The 18,064-nt window shown below is 58.3% G+C and overlaps 1 protein-coding gene across 50 annotated transcripts in view; it reads right to left on the bottom strand.

Annotated features, from left to right (window-relative positions):
- Window positions 1–18,064, bottom strand: part of EXD3 (exonuclease 3'-5' domain containing 3) — a 119,087-nt gene that overhangs the window by 66,222 nt on the left and 34,801 nt on the right. For 30 of the 50 annotated variants that reach the window (XR_012424035.1, XR_012424037.1, XR_012424032.1 and 27 more), the window contains 3 exons: window positions 9,420–9,484; window positions 974–1,147; window positions 453–620 (listed from right to left, as the gene is read on the bottom strand). Coding sequence is in view for 35 of the 50 variants with exons in the window: in XM_074015877.1 (XP_073871978.1) it covers window positions 453–620; window positions 974–1,147; window positions 9,420–9,484 (407 nt within the window). In the remaining 15 variants the exon portion in view is untranslated. Of the gene's footprint in view, window positions 1–452; window positions 621–973; window positions 1,148–5,353; window positions 5,534–8,433; window positions 8,675–9,419; window positions 9,485–10,360; window positions 10,378–18,064 lie in introns of those variants that run through there. The other 20 variants (XM_074015885.1, XM_074015887.1, XM_074015884.1 and 17 more) reach the window with 6 other exon arrangements.

Here is an 18,064-nt window from a genome sequence, read left to right as displayed (position 1 = left end):
GTGCTGGGGACTCAGTCAGCCCCCAGTGCCCAGGAGGCAAACTCACCCACAAAGGGCAGCCTCCCGGGTGATCCTGTGAAGGTTCCGGAGGGACGGAGGCTAACAGGCATGGTGGGGTGTGGCTCGACCAAAGCTCAGGCCCAGGCCCACCTAGGACCCTGTGAGTGTGAGGGCCCGACGGGTACCGGCAGACACAGGGTTGGCAGGCGGAGACCCAGGCCTGGGACCAGGCTGTGCCCTGACGTGTCTGTTGGCTCAGGCAGCCTGAGGGCTCCTGGGACCCGGCACCCCACGTACAGCTGATGGCTGCCCACGGCCGGGTCCTGGATACCCCCATGTAGAAAAGAAGCCCCAAACAGTCCCCACACAGAGGCGGCCCTCAGCCAGGCACGTCCTTGCCCTGCCGCCTGAGAAGCCCTTTCCCCGTGGACCCGGCCATGGGGGTCACTCACTTCTCTGAACCTGCCCTCCTGGTGGAGGCGGTGGACATGCACCAGCAGGCAGCTCCTGTCTGCATCCTGCAGCTGGAAGATGCTGGTCAGCGGTGCCACAAGGCTGGGGGGGCTCTCAGTGAGGACTCGGATCGCTCGGGCCTGCAGCTGCTTCAGCCTCAGGCTGTGCTGGAAGGGCAGAGACCCAGCCTTACCGGACGTAGCACCCAGTGGCTGGGCCGTGGGGCCGACTGGAGCAGGCTGGTCTTAGGAGGCAGTGCCTGCCACTGTGGCCATGTGTGGGCATCAGGTAGCCTGCAGGGCTGGGGCATGGGAGGGGCGAGGCTGGTCTCAGCACATGGCTGTCATGGGGCTGAGGATGAAGCCACGGGCTGGGTCTTGGCCACAGCTCCCAGCATCCCCCTGCCCTTCCCCAGCTTGCTCAGCAGGCTGCAGAGGCCTGGGCGGGTGGGTGCCAGGTCCACTGTGCTGAGGGGCAGGGACAGGAAGGGAGGTGACTGTCACAGAGCCCACGGGCTCACCTGGGCAGGGCTCGGGCGTGGCTGTGCCTGTAGCCAGCACTGCAGCTGGCGGGAGATCCAGGCCTCCAGGGAGGGGCCCTCTCCCCGCCGGCCCCGGCAGCTCTCCAGCATGTCCAGAAGCCCCGCCAGGGGGTCGTCCAGGGCAGCAAACCCCCGCCAGGCTTCCTCCTGGAGCTGTGGAGACACAAAACCATACTGTGACTTTGTCTTGCACTCAGAGTCTCCTGGCAAGGCCTCCCCACCGCAGAGAGGTTTTCAAAATCCAATCCATTCAGAAGGTAACTGTGGCCATTCAGCCACCATCCGCCTCCCTGACTTTTCATGCCGCTGAGGAGATTCCGTTCTGGTCCGCTGCACCCCAGGCCCCCAGGGGCGGTGGCCATTGTCTGCACTAATTATCCCATAAAGACAGAGGGCCTGTTCTCCAGGCAGACAGAGGGCCGCTGGCCTGGGAGGCGACCGCAGCCCGAGCCACAGGTTCACAAGTCACTTCACCTGTGGCGTTCTCGGGACATGGGCCCGACCTGCCCTCAGCAGGCGAAAGAAACTGAAAGGCAAGAACCAAAGCCCAAAATGAAAAATGCCTTTTAGGTACTTTTCTATCCCTGACCCGCAGGAGATTTGGGAAACGGGTAAGAGGTGGACAAAGAGAAGCAAAGTGTCCGTTTTGGTCTCTGGCTTCCGGAAGATTCTAAAGCAAGTCGGCCCTTGCTGCTGCGGGCAGCCTCGGCGGCGCCATCCTCTGTGGATGCCCGCAAGCCATTCACATGCTATTTGCTGCAAACCACAATGAATGCTTGCAGGTCATTCCGCAGGTGGAATCCTAAGAGCTAAAGGGGTGGACAGGTTCACAGCTCAGCACTCCGGACAGAGCACAGCAGCCGAAACCCTACCCTGAAGCCCACGGCCACGCAGGTGGGCAAGAGGGCGAGTTCCCAGCTGCTGGCGCCAGCCACGGGATGCGCCCCCAGAGGCCCAGGGAGGCTGCAAGCCGAAAGCGTGGGTCGTGCTGTTCTCGCCCCTGCGATGTGGACGGTGTGCTCTCCACGGGGCTCCAGGAGCAACACCCTGAGGCTGCCACGCAGCTCTGAAAGCACCGTGCTCCGGAGATCTGGCAAGCTTACTGAAACGAAAGGCACGCTTCGGCTCCCAGCACCTGACAGCTCTCCCCACAAACACCTGGGAACAGCCGCGGACACACGCAGGTGAGTGCGTGAGGAGACCTCAGCACAGTCCAGGAGGGTGTGACACCCACAGGGGCAGGAGGAAAGGCTGGAAAGTCGAGACCCTCCAAAGGATGCCCCTCGGGGAAAGTGGCCAGAGAGGGTGAAAGGCAGCTTGTCTGTCCCTCTGGACTCTGGGAAGAAACGGAAAGTCACCCTGAAACAAAGCCTGAGCGTCTCATGCATCTGGAACTTGAAGGTGATTCAGGAACTTAGTTTTAGCCCGAGTGAGTTCTAGCTCTAGTGAGTTCTAGCTCTAGTGAGTTCTAACCCTAGTGAGTTCTAACCCTAGTGAGTTCTAACCCTAGTGAGTTCTAGCTCTAGTGAGTTCTAGCTCTCGTGAGGTCCAGCTCTAGTGAGTTCCAGCTCTAGTAAGTTCCAGCCCTACTGAGTTCTAGCCTTAGTGAGCTCTAACTCTAGTGAGTCCTAGCTCTAGTGAGTTCTAGCTCTAGTAAGTCCTAGCTCTAGTGAGTTCTAACCTTAGTGAGTTCTAGCTCAAGTGAGTTCTAACCCTAGTGAGTTATAGCCCTAGTGAGTTCCAACTCTAGTGAGTTCTAGCCCTAATGAGTCCTAGCTCTAGCAAGTTCTAGCTCTAGTGAGTCCTAGCCCTAGTGAGTTCTAGCTCTAGCAAGTTCTAGCTCTAGTGAGTCCTAGCCCTAGTGAGTTCTAGCTCTAGTGAGTCCTAGCTCTAGTGAGTTCTAGCTCTAGCAAGTTCTAGCTCTAGTGAGTTCTAGCTCTAGCAAGTTCTAGCTGTAGTGAGTTCTAGCCCTCAGGAGTTCTAGCCCTAGTAAGTTCTAGCTTTCTTGAGTTCTAGCTCTAGTGAGTTCTAACCCTAGTGAGTTCTAGCTCAAGTGAGTTTTAACTCTAGTGAGTTCCAACTCTAGTGAGTTCCAGCTCTAGTGAGTTCTAGCCCTAGTGAGTTCTAACTCTATTGAGCTCTAGTCCTAGTGAGTTCTAACTCTATTGAGCTCTAGTCCTAGTGAGTTCTAGCTCCAGTGAGTTCTAACCTTAGTGAGTTCTAGCTCAAGTGAGTTCTAACCCTAGTGAGTTCTAGCCCTAGCGAGTTCCAACTCTAGTGAGTTCCAGCTCTAGTGAGTTCTAGCTCTAGTGAGTTCTAACCCTAGTGAGTTCTAGCCCTAGTGAGTTCTAACTCTATTGAGCTCTAGTCCTAGTGAGTTCTAACTCTAGTGAGGTCCAGTCTTAGTGAGTTCTATCCTTAGTAAGTTCTAGCCCTAGTGAGTTCTAACTCTAGTGAGTTCTAGCCCTAGAGAGTTCTAGCTCTAGCAAGTTGTAGCTCTAGTTAGTGTTAGCTCTAGCGAGTTCTGGCCCTCAGGAGTTCTAGCCCTAGTAAGTTCTAGCTCTAGTGAGTTCTAGCTCTAGTGAGTTCTAGCTCTAGTGAGTTCTAACCCTAGTGAGTTCTAACCCTAGTGAGTTCTAGCCCTAGTGAGTTCTAGCTCTAGTGAGTTCTAACTCTAGTGAGTTCTAACCCTAGTGAGTTCTAACCCTAGTGAGTTCTAGCTCTAATGAGTTCCAGCCCTAGTGAGTTCTAGCTCTAGCGAGTTCTGGCCCTAGTAAGTTCTAGCTCTCGTGAGTTCTAGCTCTCGAGTTCTAACTCTAGCGAGTTCTAGTTCTAGCGAGTTCTAGCTCTCCTGAGTTCTAGCCGTAGAGTTCTAGCCGTAGTGAGTTCTAACTCTAGTAAGTTCTAGCCCTAGTGAGTTCTAGCTCTCGTGAGTTCTAGCTCTAGCGAGTTCTAGCTCTCATGAGTTCTAGCTCTAGTGAGTTCTAGCTCTCGCGAGTTCTATCCCTAGTGAGTTATAGCCCTAGTGAGTTATAGTTCTATTGAATTCTAGCTCTAGTGAGAAAGTTCTAACTCTAGCGTGTTCCAGCTCTAGCGAGTTCCAGATCCTCTAGTGAGTTTTAGCTCTTGTGAGTTCTAGCTTTTGTGAGTTCTAGCCCTAGTGAGTTCTAGCCCTAGCCAGTTCTAGATCTAGCAAGTTCCAGCCCTAGCAAATTCTAGCTCTAGGGAGTTCTAACTCTAGCATGTTCCAGCTCTAGCGAGTTCCAGGTCCTCTAGTGAGTTCTACCTCTCGTGAGTTCTAGCCCTAGTGAGTTCTATCCCTAGTGAGTTCTATCTGTAGTTAGTTGGCAGAAGCAAAGCATCATTCTTTAACCACTTTGCTGGGATGCACGGGCCCTAGGTCATCAGAGGGAAAAAGTTCCAGTAAATGAGCTCACGGTGAAAACTTAGAAAACACACAAGGAAGAAAGCCACCATGAGTGACAGCTGCAAGTAAGTTGATTAAAGCTCTGATAATGTGGAGTTACAGGACATCGATTTGCGAATGTGTAAGCAATGACTCCCATTCTCCTAAATGATAGTTCACTTATGTTTTACTCTCTCTTCTTTTCTCCTTCCTCCTTCCCCACTTCTTATTTCTTTAGAAATGCAATGATAGCCTTTCACCTCCTGTTCACCAGACACTTCCTACAGGGCAAGCTCATGTGCTTAGAGGTTCAGAGCAGAACTCTTGCCCGCAGGAGGTCGCCTCAAGAGACAAGTTGATTTACAGCCCAAAGTGTGCGTGCTGGAGTTTCCGGCCACCTTCACAGCCTCTTTCTGCCCATGGAGACGCCAACTCAACTTCCAGGTAGATAAGACACAGAGACCCTCCCACCTCCTCGCTTCCTCCCGACCTTTTAAAAATGCCTCTTTTGGCCAGGCATGGTGGTTCACGCCTGTAATCCCAGCACTTTGGGAGGTTGAGGCAGGTGGATCACCTGAGGTCGGGAGTTCAAGACCAGCCTGACCAACATGGAGAAACCCCATCTCTACTAAAAAATTAGCTGGGCGTGGTGGCACATGCCCGTAATCCCAGCTGCTCGGGAGGCTGAGGCAGGAGAATCACTTAAACCCAGGAGGTGGAGGTCGTGGTGAGCCGAGATTGCGCCATTGCACTCCAGCCTGGGTGACAAGAGAGAAATTCCATCTCCAAAAAAAAAAAAAAAAAAGCACCTCTTTCTGCTCCAAAAGCTAAGCCATACCCGTCAGGCATGAGGCCTGCACTTCGTCCCTCAAACCAGCTACAGAATAAAAAGTCACTTTCTTTCTACCAGACCTCATTCCTGTGACCTGGACTCTCTGAGCAGCAGTGAGCACCTGAGCATGCATCGTGGTTACAGCCAAACACAAAGAGTCGGTGGACAAGCACAGGAACGACGCATCAGCCGGGCGCGGTGGCCATGCCCGGAATCCCAGCACTTTGAGAGGACGAGGCGGGCTGATAGCTTGAGCTCAGGAGTTCGAGACAAGTCTGTGCAACATGGCGGAACTCCGTCTCTACGAAAATACAAGAAATTAGCCAGCATAGTGGAACCTGTAATCCCAGCTACTTGAGAGGCGGAGGCAGGACAATCGCTTGAACCTGGGAGGCAGAGGTTGCAGTGAGCCGAGACTGCGGCACTGCACTCCAGTCTGGGCGATGTAGAACCAGACTGTGTCAAAAAAGAAAGAAAGGAAGGGAGGGAGGGAGGGAGGAAACCTAAGAGAACTTTGAAAACAAAAAATAGTCATTGAATTTTTTTTTGAGACAGAGTCTTGCTCTGTCGCCCAGGCTGGAGTGCAGTGGTGCGATCTTGGCTCACTGCAATCTCTGCCTCCTGGGTTTAAGCGATTTTCCTGCCTCAGCCTCCCAGGCAGCTGCAATTACAGGTGCACACCACCATGCCTGGCCAAGGTTTTGTATTTTTAGTAGAGACAGGGTTTCGCTGCGTTGGCTAGACTGGTCTCGAACTCCTGACCTTGTAATCTGCTCACCTCGCCTCCCGAAGTGCTGGGATTACAGGCATGAGCCACTGCATTTGGCTGAAATTTTTAATAAAAGCAGTAGTTTGACAGTTCCTCAAAAGATAAACACAATTACCACATGATCTAGCAATTCTTTTCCCAGGCAGGTTCCCAAAGATTTATTTATTTATTTTAAAAAAATTTATTTTCGAGATGGAGTCTCCCTCTGTCGTCCAGGCTGGAGTGCAGTGGCACGATCTTGGCTCATTGCAACCTCCGCCTCTGGGGTTCAAGTGATTCTCCTGCCTCAGCCTCGTAAGTAGCGGGGACTACAGGGGCACGCCACCACACTTGGCTAATTGTTGTATTTTTTGGTTGAGATGGGGTTTCGCCATGTTGGCCAAGCTGGTCTTGAACTCCTGGCCTCAGGTGATCCTCCCACCTCAGCCTCCCAAAATGCTGGGATTACAGCCATGAGCCACCACATCCGTCCTCCCCAAAGGTTTAAAAACAGGGGCTCAAGCAGATGTTTGTAGATGAATTTTCAGAGAAGTACTTGTTCACAACAGCCAGAGGTGGAGATGGCCCAGATGCCCCTCAGCTGTGTACAGAGAAACAGCACGTGGCCTGGCCACGTATTACTCAACCACGGAAAAGGAGGAAGCTGACACAGACTTCCACGTGGACAAAGCCTTGATATCGTGCTAAATGAAGAAGCAAGTCACAAAAGACCCCATGTTATATGATCGCATGTGTGTGAACTGTCCAGAAGTGGCAAATCCGGAGGCAGAAAGCAGGTGAGCGGTGACTGGGCCTGGGGCCGAGGGGAGTGGGGGCATGTGTGTGATGGGTCCGGGGTTTGCGGGTGAGCGGTGACTGGGCCTGGGGCTGAAGGGAGTGGGGGCGTCTCTGTGATGGGATCGCTGGCCCCTCCTCCCTTCGAGCCCCTCACTGGTCTTCACTCTTCATTACTGATCCCCTCAGCTACAGAGAGCCCCCCGCTGTGCATGGAGAAAACAACGTGAGCCTCCCCACCCCAACCCCCTCCGGGCGTCCCCCCCCAGTCCGCCTCGGTATCCCCCCACCCCAACCCCCTCTGGGTGTCCCCCCCAGTCCGCCCGCCAGTATCCCCCCTCCTCCCCAACCCCCTCTGGGCATCCCCCTCAATCCCCTTGCTGGTATCCCGCCCACCCCAAACCCCTCCGGGCGTCCCCCCCAATCCCGCCCGCCGGTATCCATCTTCCCCGCTGCTGGCTGGCATCCCCTGCACTGAGCTGTTGGCTCCACTCACAGCTTCAGTGGTGGGGGGTGGGGGTGGTCCCATGGGCTCAGCAGTAACAGAAGGCCCCCCGAGGGGCTGTTAGAACAGGGCCACCCTGTTAGAACAGGACCACTCTGGGAAGCCGAGGCAGGCAGATTGCTTGAGGTCAAGAGTTCAAGATTAGCCTGGCCAACATGGCGAAACCCTGTCTCTACTAGAAATACAAAAATAGCCAGGCGTGGTGTTGCACACCTGTAATCCCAGCTACTCAGGAGGTTGAGGCAAGAGAATCACTTGAATCTGGGAGGCGGAGATTACAGTGAGCCGAGATTGTGCCACTGCACTCCAGTCTGGGTGACAGAGCAAGACTGTCTCACAAAAAAAAACCAAAAACAAAAAGACAGGACCGCCCCATCACAGGCTGCTGGGCAGTGGGGCTGGGAAGGGTCCAATGAACCAGGGAAACCCCACTCTGGGACTGCGTCTACTCCAGGCCCTAGCCCTGTTCCAGCCCTGCCTCCTCCTCCTGCCCCTCTCCCGGGTTGCTCTCATTCGCCCAGCATACAGGCTCCCCTCTCATTTTAGAGGAACACCCACAGCCCTCCCAGACCATCAACAGTCCCATTTCCCCCCTTTATATTGCAGACTGCCCCAAGGAGTTCTCCAAAATCCTGGTCTCCATCTCCCTCCTGTGGGGGCACCTGGTGTCTATGCCACCATATGGGGGTCTCCAGGACCTCCACGTGCAGCCAGCTCTAGGGTTGGGCTTCTCTTCAGCACCCAGGACCCCAAAGGATCTCATCTTCAAGATTCCTGGCCCACCCAGGGCCCCTGGGCAGGTGGCATTCACCAGCTTGCTGGAACCTGGGAATGTGATGGAGGCACCAGGAGGAGGTGAGAGCATGAGGAGGAGGCGAGGGCACGGGAAGGAGGTGAGGGCGCGGTGGGGGGGGGGGTGTAAGAGCACAAGGAGGAGGTAAGAGCACGAGAAGGAGGTAAGAGCACAAGGAGGAGGTGAGAGCGAGAGAAGGAGGTGACAGCGTGAGGAGGAGGTGAGAGCACGAGGAGGAGGTGAGAGCGCGAGGAGGAGGTGAGGGCGCGGGGGTGCAGTAAGAACACGAGGAGGAGGCGGCCAGGGCGCGGGGAGGCGGCGAGGGCACAGGCACAGGTTCCACATGACGATGAAACGCACTAGGGCCTCATGACTGTCAGCGGGGCCTGAAGCAGTTTGCAGCCCTGTCTGTGTAGAAACAAGTGCTGCTCAAAGGAGACGCCAGGATAAAAGTCAGGACATAGGGACGAAAGGACGGTGGAATCCCACAACTTGGACACCTGGGGGTGCGGAGGGCGGGACCCGGGGAGGCTCACACCGCACACACAGCTGCCAGAGAGCGAGGGAGACTGAGCGTCACAGACAAAGGTCCGACAAGAGCCTGGAAACAGAACAGAGGGAAATCTCAAAGGCAAGGACAGAGATTCACAAGCTGGAGGCCCAAGAAGCCACCGAGCTGACGGACAAACAAAAGCTGGCAGAGGCGGGTGCAGGAGGGAGGCAGACGCAGAGCAGGCAGCGCCAGGGCTGGGGTTGGAGGGCGTCCCCTGGGCCTGCAGGAGCAACCTCGGGCCAGCAGACGAGGCACTCAGGACTTGGCAGCCTCCTGTGCACAGGCCATTGCCACTAAGGAACCGGAATCCGCGTCTGCCCCCACGGGTGGCCGGCCCTCCCTCTGCAGCCTCTCCCCGGCCTCTCCCACCCAGCCTCCTGCCCTGCTCAAGTCCCACCCCTTCCTAAGGCCTCCCTGCCCTGGACACCTGCCCCAGTGGCCACCCCGGGTCTGGGTGCCCTGGTGGTGGCAGGATGGGGCCTCAGGCCTGGCAGTGCTGGTGACAGCTGTGTCCCTGCAGATGAGTGGACCCTGCACCTCCCAGAGGTGACCTCAGAGGGGCTGCTGGGGCCAGGCAGGGCCTTTACCACCCTGGGGCCTTGAGGAAGACCGCCCCCTGCCCCACACAGGCCACCCTGGATGCAGTCTGGGGCAGCCACTACCGCAGGACCCTGTGGCCGTGGGGGGCTGTGCAGCTTCCCGAACAGGGAGGCCTCCTGTTAGGCCAGTCTCTGCCCAACAGTCAGTTCTGCCAGCTGTGACTCTGCCACCCGTGGCAGCCACGTCCACTTACCTGCTGCCGCTCCCGCGTGGACCACAGGGTCTGCAGGGCCTGCAGGAGCAGGAGGGGGTCCTGGCCTGTGGAGACAAGATAACAGCCGTGGGAGGGGCAGGTGCAGGAACTGCGGCATAGCCAGCTGGGAAGTCCCTCCCACTGACCCACAATGCCTGGGGCTCCTCTGGACCTGGGGGCCGGGAGCCCTCCCCCACCTCTGTCGGGCACACACATACCCGCCAGGTGCGGCGGCACCCACTCTGGCCCAGGCTCACCCCTGTCCCTTCCCTGTGGCCCGTAGCCACCCAACCAGCTGAGTCCGCCCGGCAGCATTTCCATGCTCAGCCCTGGGAGCTGGGCCTCATCTTTCAGCTGCAGTCACAGAGCAGCCCTTGTGGGCCTGAGCCTCTACCTCCTCCGCCCAGCGCCCTGGGCAACCTCATCAGCATCTTCTCGCCCAAACCCTGCACCACAGTCCTGGCACCATGAGGACCCCAAGCCCCTGCCCTCTTTAGGTCTCAGTCCCTGGCCCTCCTGCACCGCCCCCTCCCTCCAGTCACAACTGGGAGGCCCCCACCTCACTGTGCAAGCTCTGCAGCAAAAGTGCTGACCGAAGACGCTGCCCCACAGACAGAACCACCAGAGTGAGACCCGAGGGAGGTTTCCAGACAGAACCTGGGGGCTGCATGGCTTGGTCTGGAGGCCGGTGGCGGCCCAACCCCACCCAGGGGAGCAGGGACCCACCCAGGCCTGGTCACGTGGTGGGGTCAGGGTCGGAGGCCAGGGAGCGGCGGCTGCCAGCAGGGACTCCACAGGGGAGGCCTGGGGGCAGGAGCCTGGGTGGATTCCGCAGTGAACTCCCTCCGGACCTGGGGGTCATGGAAGCTGCCGGGCCCCCCTGGAGGGCAGGACGGGAACAGGAAGACCCCGTGTTGCTGCAAGGGAGGCTGAGGACTCACATGAGATCAGATCAGACCCCAGCAGCTGGATTCTGCCACACACGCCAGAGGAGCGTGCGGGACGGGGGTCACCCGGGAGAGCCAGGCTGACACCTCGATAGCCCAAGGGTGTGATTCAGCCCAGCACCGGAATGGAGGAGAGAACCACGAGGCCCTTTCGGTAGACACAGAGCAAGTGTTCCAAAATTCAGTTCAGCTCACAATGTGAGAAGTAACTCGCCCCGAACTGGGTAAAAGCCATGCGCGAGTGTGAGGCGTGGTGCTCAGGGCAGTGTGTGAGGATGCCCCAGCCCGGCCTGGAGCTGTCCCACGCGGGTGGCATCCAATGCAGAAGGGAAACAGAAACATGAGGACCCGCTGACAATGGGATTATGCAGAAAGCCACGAAGGATCAAAACTACGCTGTTAGAATTAACCAGTGGGTGCGGCATCAATGCTCAGCACAAGCCGAAGTGAGAAAATCAGCCACAAACAGAAATGGCCATTTCAAAAATCACTTAGAACAGCATCGGCAACGTCAGATTCCCCGGGAGAAATCTCACAAAAGGAGCTCATGCAAAACCAAACCCAGTCGGTTGTCGTCCCAGCACTTGGGGAGGCCGAGGTGGGTGGATCATTTGAGGTCAGGAGTTCGAGACCAGCTTGGCCAACGTGGTGAGACACCATCTCTACTAAAAATACAAAAATTAGCCGGGCATGGTGGCGAGCGCCTGTGGTCCCAGCTACTCGGGAGGCTGAGGCAGGAGAATGGCGTGAACCCGGGAGGCGGAGCTCGCAGTGAGCTGAGATCGCGCCACTGCACTCCAGCCTGGACGACAGAGCGAGACTCCGTCTCAAACAAACAAAAAACTCATAAAACATCGTGGGCACCCGGGCTCCACCACTGCGGCTCTGCTGCCACCCGGGCCTGGACGGCACGGGGCCAGCGTTCCCATCTGCGCTCAGAACCGTCCCACCATCGCACACAGTGTCCCGGACACAGAGGCTGAGAACACCCAAATGTCCACTGTAGGAGGACGGAGCAAGTGGATCAGCCCCGGGATGATGCCCAGGTGGGCAGGACGTACCCCACCACGTGGCCATGGCAGGCAGTGTGACCGGCCCCGCGTTCTGGGTGCTGGGCATGGCTGGGGATGGGGCCTGGCAGGGCTGGGCGGGGCCGGGGAAGAGGACCTGGCGGGCCTGGCGGGGCTGGGCAGAGCATGCTGTGGTGTGTTCACGATCACGTGCCGAGCCCCCATCGCGTGTTCTGCGTTCCTTCCTACATGTGGGCTACGCTTCACAATAAACAAAACAGACTTTTATTTTATGTTATTTAATATTTTATTTAGAGATGGAGTCTCACTCTATCGCCCGGGCTGGAGTGCAGTGGCGCGATCTCGGCTCACTGCAACCTCCGCCTCCCGGGTTCAAGTGATTCTCCTGCCTCAGCCTCCCGAGCAGCTGGGATTACAGGCGCCGGCCACCACCACACCCGGCTAATTTTTGTATTTTCAGTAGAGACGGGTTTTCACCACATTGGCCAGGCTGGTCTCAAACTCCTGAGCTCAGTTGGTCCGTCCACCTCAGCCTCCCGAAGTGCTGGGATGACAGGCGTGAACCACCGTGCCCAGCCCAGATTTTCTTTTAAAGCAGAGCTTCAGATGCGTGAGATGAGAAAGTTCTGCAGGTGGACGGTGGTGGCGGCTCTGCAGCCACGTGAATGCACTTAATGTCACTGAATGTACACAGGAAAGTGGTTAAAATGGTAAATTTCATGTTATGTGTATTTCACGTTTTTAAAGGCAGGTGAAGCTGGGTGCGGTGGCTCACGCCTGTCATCCCAGCACGTTGGGAGGCTGAGGGGGGTGGTTTGCTTGAGCCCTGGAGTTTGAGACCAGCCTGGGCAATACAGCAAGACCCCATCTCTACCCAAATACATAAATAAAAGTAGCTGGGTATGGTGGCACGTCTGAGGTCCCAGCCACTCGGGAGGCTGGGGTGGGAGCATGGCTGGAGCCTGGGAGGTTGAGGCTGCAGTGAGCCCCGATTTTGCCACTGCCCTTCAGCCTGGGGGACAGAGTGAGAACCTGTCAATCAGTCCATACTTCAATAAGCAGCGTGTCCTTATTATTCTCTTTAAGTTTTACCGAATCGAGACCCACTTTCCCGGTGGGAAGCTGGTGATGTCAGCCTCTCCCCTCCCCAGTCAGTGTTGCTGGTCTTCGCCCCTGCTCAGGTCCTGCTGGTTCTGCCCTCCAGGAGGGCAGGGTCTGCCCAGGGTCTCCTCTCCCACCTCCCACCGACCTGGGCCACTCCGGCTTCCCAGGGGCCTCCCTGCCTCCACACTGTGCCCACAGACAACGCCCAGCCCCGCAGCACAGCACAGCCCTAGGATCCTACAGAAACATGGGGTGGGCCAGGCCACTTCTTTGTGGACGCCACCGTGGCCCCCGGCCTTGAAAGTCAAAGCCAGGGCCTACCACACCCTCCCAGCTTCCACCCTCCAAGTGACCCGGACCCTGCCCCTTGGGCCTGAGGCTGCTTCCTGAGCACCTAGTAGCCTGCCCGGGAGCCCCCTCAGCACCCCTGCTCCCTGCCTGGCCCCCTCAGTGCCCCTGCTCTGTGCTTGGTCCCCTCAGTGCCCCTGCTCTGTGCCTGGACCCCTCAGTGCCCCTACTCCTTGCCTGGCCCTCTCAGCGCCCCTGTTCTGTGCTTGGCCCCCAGCCACTGCTCCCTGCCTGGTACCTGGCCCCTGCCCTTCTGCCCCCGTCACTTCACTGTGGCCTTGACACTGAGTCCCAGGGCAGTGACCGCCTGGATCTCCTTCCAGGCCATGGCCGGTGCACGATGGACACTTCACGGTGCCTGCCCCGGCCGTTCCAGGGCCAGCCGTGCACACATGGTGCTCACAGCCCATGCGACTGGGGAGCCCCGGAGAGCCCCGAGTCTCTCGGGCCAGAGCTGGAGGGACCTGCGGCAGGTGTAGCCGGACAAGTCTCTGCCATGCCGGGCTCGGACACGGCCATGCTGACACTCATCTCACACAATCGCTGGCTTCCTGTTCGTACAACAGAAGAAAAACAGGATGTCCAGGGGCGGCTTCTGTCTGAACGAAGAAGACAAGCGAGCCCTGTGAGCTCCGGGGCTCAGCAGTGAGAGGACAGGGTGCCTGGGAGGGACCTGGGGGACACACCCCGCTCAGTACACAGCACCCCACGCACCCCAACTCAGGGATACCATGCAGGGGCATGGGGTCTGAGAAGGATGGGTGGGGCTTGCAGCTGACACCGAGGGACCTCCCAGACCCGCTGTCCGGCCCCAGAAGCCCCAGCCAGCCCTCCCTGAGGTCGCCTCCTCCTGCGGTGGCTTCTGGAGGCCTTTGGTCCCCAGCGTGGACGTTCGGCCGGAGCTCCGCGGGTGGCCTCTGGCCCCCACCTCCACACCCAGGCCCAAGTTCACAGAGTTCACCAAGTTCCTCAGCGGCGCACCGATGCCTGGGACCTGCAGACAGGCAGGTCTGGGACGCTGAGACAGATGGCCCTGGCCAGGAGGCTGACCCCTGACCCCGGACCAGCCTTCTGGAAGCGTGTGGGTTGGGGCAGAATGGGGCAGCTGTGTATCAGGAGGACACATAAAAGAAACTCAAGCTCAAGAATAAAAGTCCCACAGTCCCCTGAACGTGGATTCACATCCAAGAGCTGGGCCACTTCTCCCTGGGGGGCTGAATCATGGCCCCTGCCCAGCACCGGTGCCCGGTGCCCGCACTGGCTTCCCCCCCAGCCACCCTCCCCAAAACGTGCCTGGGAGGGCTCAGAACTCTGTGGGGTTGGCCTGAGGGTGCCCAGGCAGAGGCGGCCAGGACAGCTCCACCACCTGTCCCCAGGACAGTTTCCAGATGACACCCCTGTGCCAGCCGACGGGAAGATGGATTGTTGCAGGAATACAGGACGGGCAGAACACAGGGACGCCACTTCCTCCAAACAGCACTCGGCTAACGGGGCTGCCTTCGCCCTGAGACACAGACGCACTCCAGGAAACTGTGGGCTGCGGAGTGGATGGCACCAAAGGCTCTGTTATTCCCGGCACGCTGCCATAAAGCGGGGGTGAGAAACACAGGGGGCTTTTTATCCACAGGGTTGGGAGCACAGAAGCCCCAGGAACTGAGGCCGACCCCAGCAGCAGACGCCGGGCAGGGGACACCGGGCAGTGGATGCTGGGCAGTGGACACCACCAGTGGACGTCAGACAGTGGATGCTGGCAGGGGACACCTGGCCTCCGGGCAGGAAGTCTGTGACACGTGGTCTTCACAACGCCCCCGAGTGGCTCTCTCCCACAGCCAGCTCTCCTCTTGGGGCCTGGGTCACAAAGCTCACACGGCTCGTCTCCAAGGTCGTCCCACACCTGCCAGCAGCATCAGACCCCACAGCACTGAGCACAGAAGAGCCCGGCCGCCCAGACGAGACCCCACGTGCTGTGGCGACCTACATGCCCACGGGTCCGGGCACCTGCTATCAGCGCCCCGCTGGGTCAGTCCTCTGACCGCCCACGGACAGCAGAAAGGGCCAGCCCACGGCCTCAGCTCCCCTCAGAGACCCCACAGCACCTCCCACAGGCATGTCCCGAGAGGCCATACCCACCCAACATGCACTGGGACCTCCGTCCTTCTGCCGCGAGTCTGTGTCCTGGTGGCCTTCTGGCCTCCGGCGGCAGCTGAGACGGGGCCACCCCCTCCAGCCCAACTGTCTCTGGTCTCAGATTCCACCCACATCTGCCTGTGCTCAGCTGCAGGCAGGGCGAGGGACATGATAAGGACGGAGACAGCAAGGAGAGCCCAAGCCTGGCGGGCAGTGTGTGCCCTCCACCTCGGCTCACTGCAGAGGACCGCCCGCGTCTGGGGAGTGAGGTGAAGGGGCTCCCGAAGGTCCAGCATCTGGCACGGAGGCCCTCGCGCTATCAACACAGTGGCCTGCAACCCCAGCACAGCACCGTCTCTCATGGGTCACGGGTCCCTCACTCTCAGTCCCACTCACTTGCCTCATCCATGAAGCCGAGGGCCTTGGAGACAGAACTGACCCAGCCTCAGCCCAGGCTGCCTCTGGCTGGGAAGGCGGGATGACGGGGAGAGCCCACCGTTCGCTACTGTGGACCCCACAGGGAGGCAGAGAGGGAAAGGGCGGTACCAGCCCAGGGGGCATGCGGTAGACGCCACTCAGAGAGGGACAGTGAGGACATGGAGGAGCTGGGACGCTCGGAGTGAGAGGGACAGAGAGGGACAGAGAGGGACAGGGAGGCCGGTGAGGAGCTGGGACGCTCAGAGCGAGAGGGACAGAGAGGGACAGAGAGGGACAGTGAGGCCGGTGAGGAGGTGGGACGCTCGGAGCCACGTGGATGCCACACAGAGAGGGACAGAGAGATCCCCAAATTTCATTCTGCAACCGCAGGTCAGAAAATCTGCTGAAGAAAACATCCTAACTACAACAGAAATCTTGGAAGATGAAATGCCTATTTTTAAAAAGTAACAGACTGGGCGCGGTGGCTCACGCCTGTAATCCCAGCACTTTGGGAGGCCAAGGCGGGCAGATCACTTGAGGTCAGGCGTTTGAGACCAGCCTGGCCAACATGACAAAACCCCATCTCTACTAAAAATACAAAAATTACCCAAGCATGGTGGCAGGTGCCTGTAATCCCAGCTACTCAGGAGGCTGAGGCAGGAGAATTGCTTGAGCCTGGGAGGTGGAGGTTGTAGTGAGCCAAGGTCGTGCCACTGCACTCCAGCCTGGGCGACAGAGCGAGACTCTCAAAAAAAAAAAAGGCCAGGCGTGGTGGCTCACGCCTGTAATCCCAGCACTTTGGGAGGCCGAGGCGGGCAGATCATAAAGTCAAGAGATTGAGACCATCCTGGCTAACACGGTGAAACCCCGTCTGTACTAAAAATAAAAAAAATTAGCCAGGCGTGGTGGCGGGCGCCGGTAGTCCCAGCTACTCAGGAGGCTGAGGCAGGAGAATGGCGTGAACCTGGAGGGCGGAGGTTGCAGTGAGCCAAGATCATGCCGCTGCACTCCAGCCTGGGTGACAGAGCAAGATTCTGTCTCCAAAAAAATAAATAAATAAATAAATAAAATTACACAAATAAATAAAAACTAAAAAGATAACAGTATGCTCTGGGTGGTTTTACATAAATTAACTCCTTCAATATTCACACAGAAATGAGGCCCAGTATTGGTGCTAGAATCATCATTCAGATGAGAAAACAGGTTAGGGAGCGGGGCCCGGCCACACAGTGAGGACGAACCCTCTCTACTGGCAGGTGTGGGAGGGCGTTTTCACGGTTTTATGAGGCCAGCGGTGACCTCCCTCTTGTCTCCCTCATGTCACCCTGATGTCACAGCCCAAGGTTTGGCTCTGCAGCCACCCCCACTGCCAGCTGGGCCGGGGCAGGCGCCGGGGCAGGCCAGCTCAGCCTCCTTTAGTGCAGCCAAGCAGAGAAAGGCCCAGGAGCCTCCTGGCCAGCTCAAGGCCAGTGGACGCTGAGGGCAGGGGGCGAGGACACAGTGAGGGTGGCCAAAAGGCTGCCAGAAAGTGCCTGTGACCTGGTCGTGGGACTGGGACAAGCCCGTCCCCAGGGTCCTGGAGGCGGATCTGGTGCTCACACCTCTGGGGCACCCGTGGTGGGGCAGGGGCGGCCTGCTCAGCGTGGAGAGGGGCAGGGCGGCCACGGCAGCTTCTCCTTCCCCTCCTCCCAGCAGGGCCTCGGCCGCCGCCCTTCCTCAAGTGTCCCCACGTCCACCCACAGCCACAGCCCACCAGCGAGGCCTCTGAGAGGGAGGCGTCTCCAGGAACCTGCACGTTCACTGTGCATTACGAGAGCGGCACGCGCTCATCACGGAGCTTCATAGGAAAAGCGGCCTCTCCTGTGGGCCTTGCCCTGTTCACCGCCGTGTCCACACTGGGCGGGTGCTGAGGAGCCCCTGTCTGGAGTGTGGACACCAGATGTGAAGCTGGCCATGTCCCCAGCCCCAGGCACCCCAGCAGGCCAAGCTGTAGCACAGGGACCTCCTCTGGGAAGCCAGGGCAGCCTCAGCCTTGGAGGCTCCCATTGTTCAGAGCCCAGCAAGACAGGGAGGAGCGGCGGATGTGGAGGGAAAGGGAACCCAGGCCGGCAGGCTTCCTGGAGCTGCTGCATCTGCCAGAGGGCTGGCCTCCCCGCCCCCACCCCACCGCCTGCCAGCCCTGGTGCTGAGCCACAGTTTAATGCCGTCTGTGGGACTCTGAATTTCCCAGAGAAGGCTCAAGCGCTGCCTGGAAACCCCCGAACCAGGTGGACGTGGGCAACATGGCTTTTCTGACCTCAGCTGTGCCTGCTCATGCAAAAGCTGAAGTTTTTTGTTTTTTTTTTTTTGAGATGGAGTCTCGCTCTGTCCCCCAGGCTGGAGTGCAGTGGCACAATCTCAGCTCACTGTAACCTCTGCCTCCTGGGTTCAAGCAATTCTCCTGCCTCAGTCTCCCAAGTAGCTGGGACTACAGGTGCCCGCCACGACGTCCGGCTAATTTTTATATTTTTAGTAGAGATGGAGTTTCACCGTGTTGGCCAGGATGGTCTCTATCTTCTGACCTCGTGATCCGCCCGCCTTGGCCTCCCAAAGTGCTGGGATTACAGGCGTGAGCCACGCGCCCAGCCAAGGCTGAAGTTTTAGGAGGAATCTGTGATCACCGTGGACATTC

The sequence above is a fragment of the Macaca fascicularis genome, chromosome 15 (genome assembly GCF_037993035.2).
Source record: "Macaca fascicularis isolate 582-1 chromosome 15, T2T-MFA8v1.1".
Lineage (NCBI taxonomy): Eukaryota > Metazoa > Chordata > Mammalia > Primates > Cercopithecidae > Macaca > Macaca fascicularis.
This window is presented reverse-complemented; position numbering and strand designations above follow the sequence as displayed.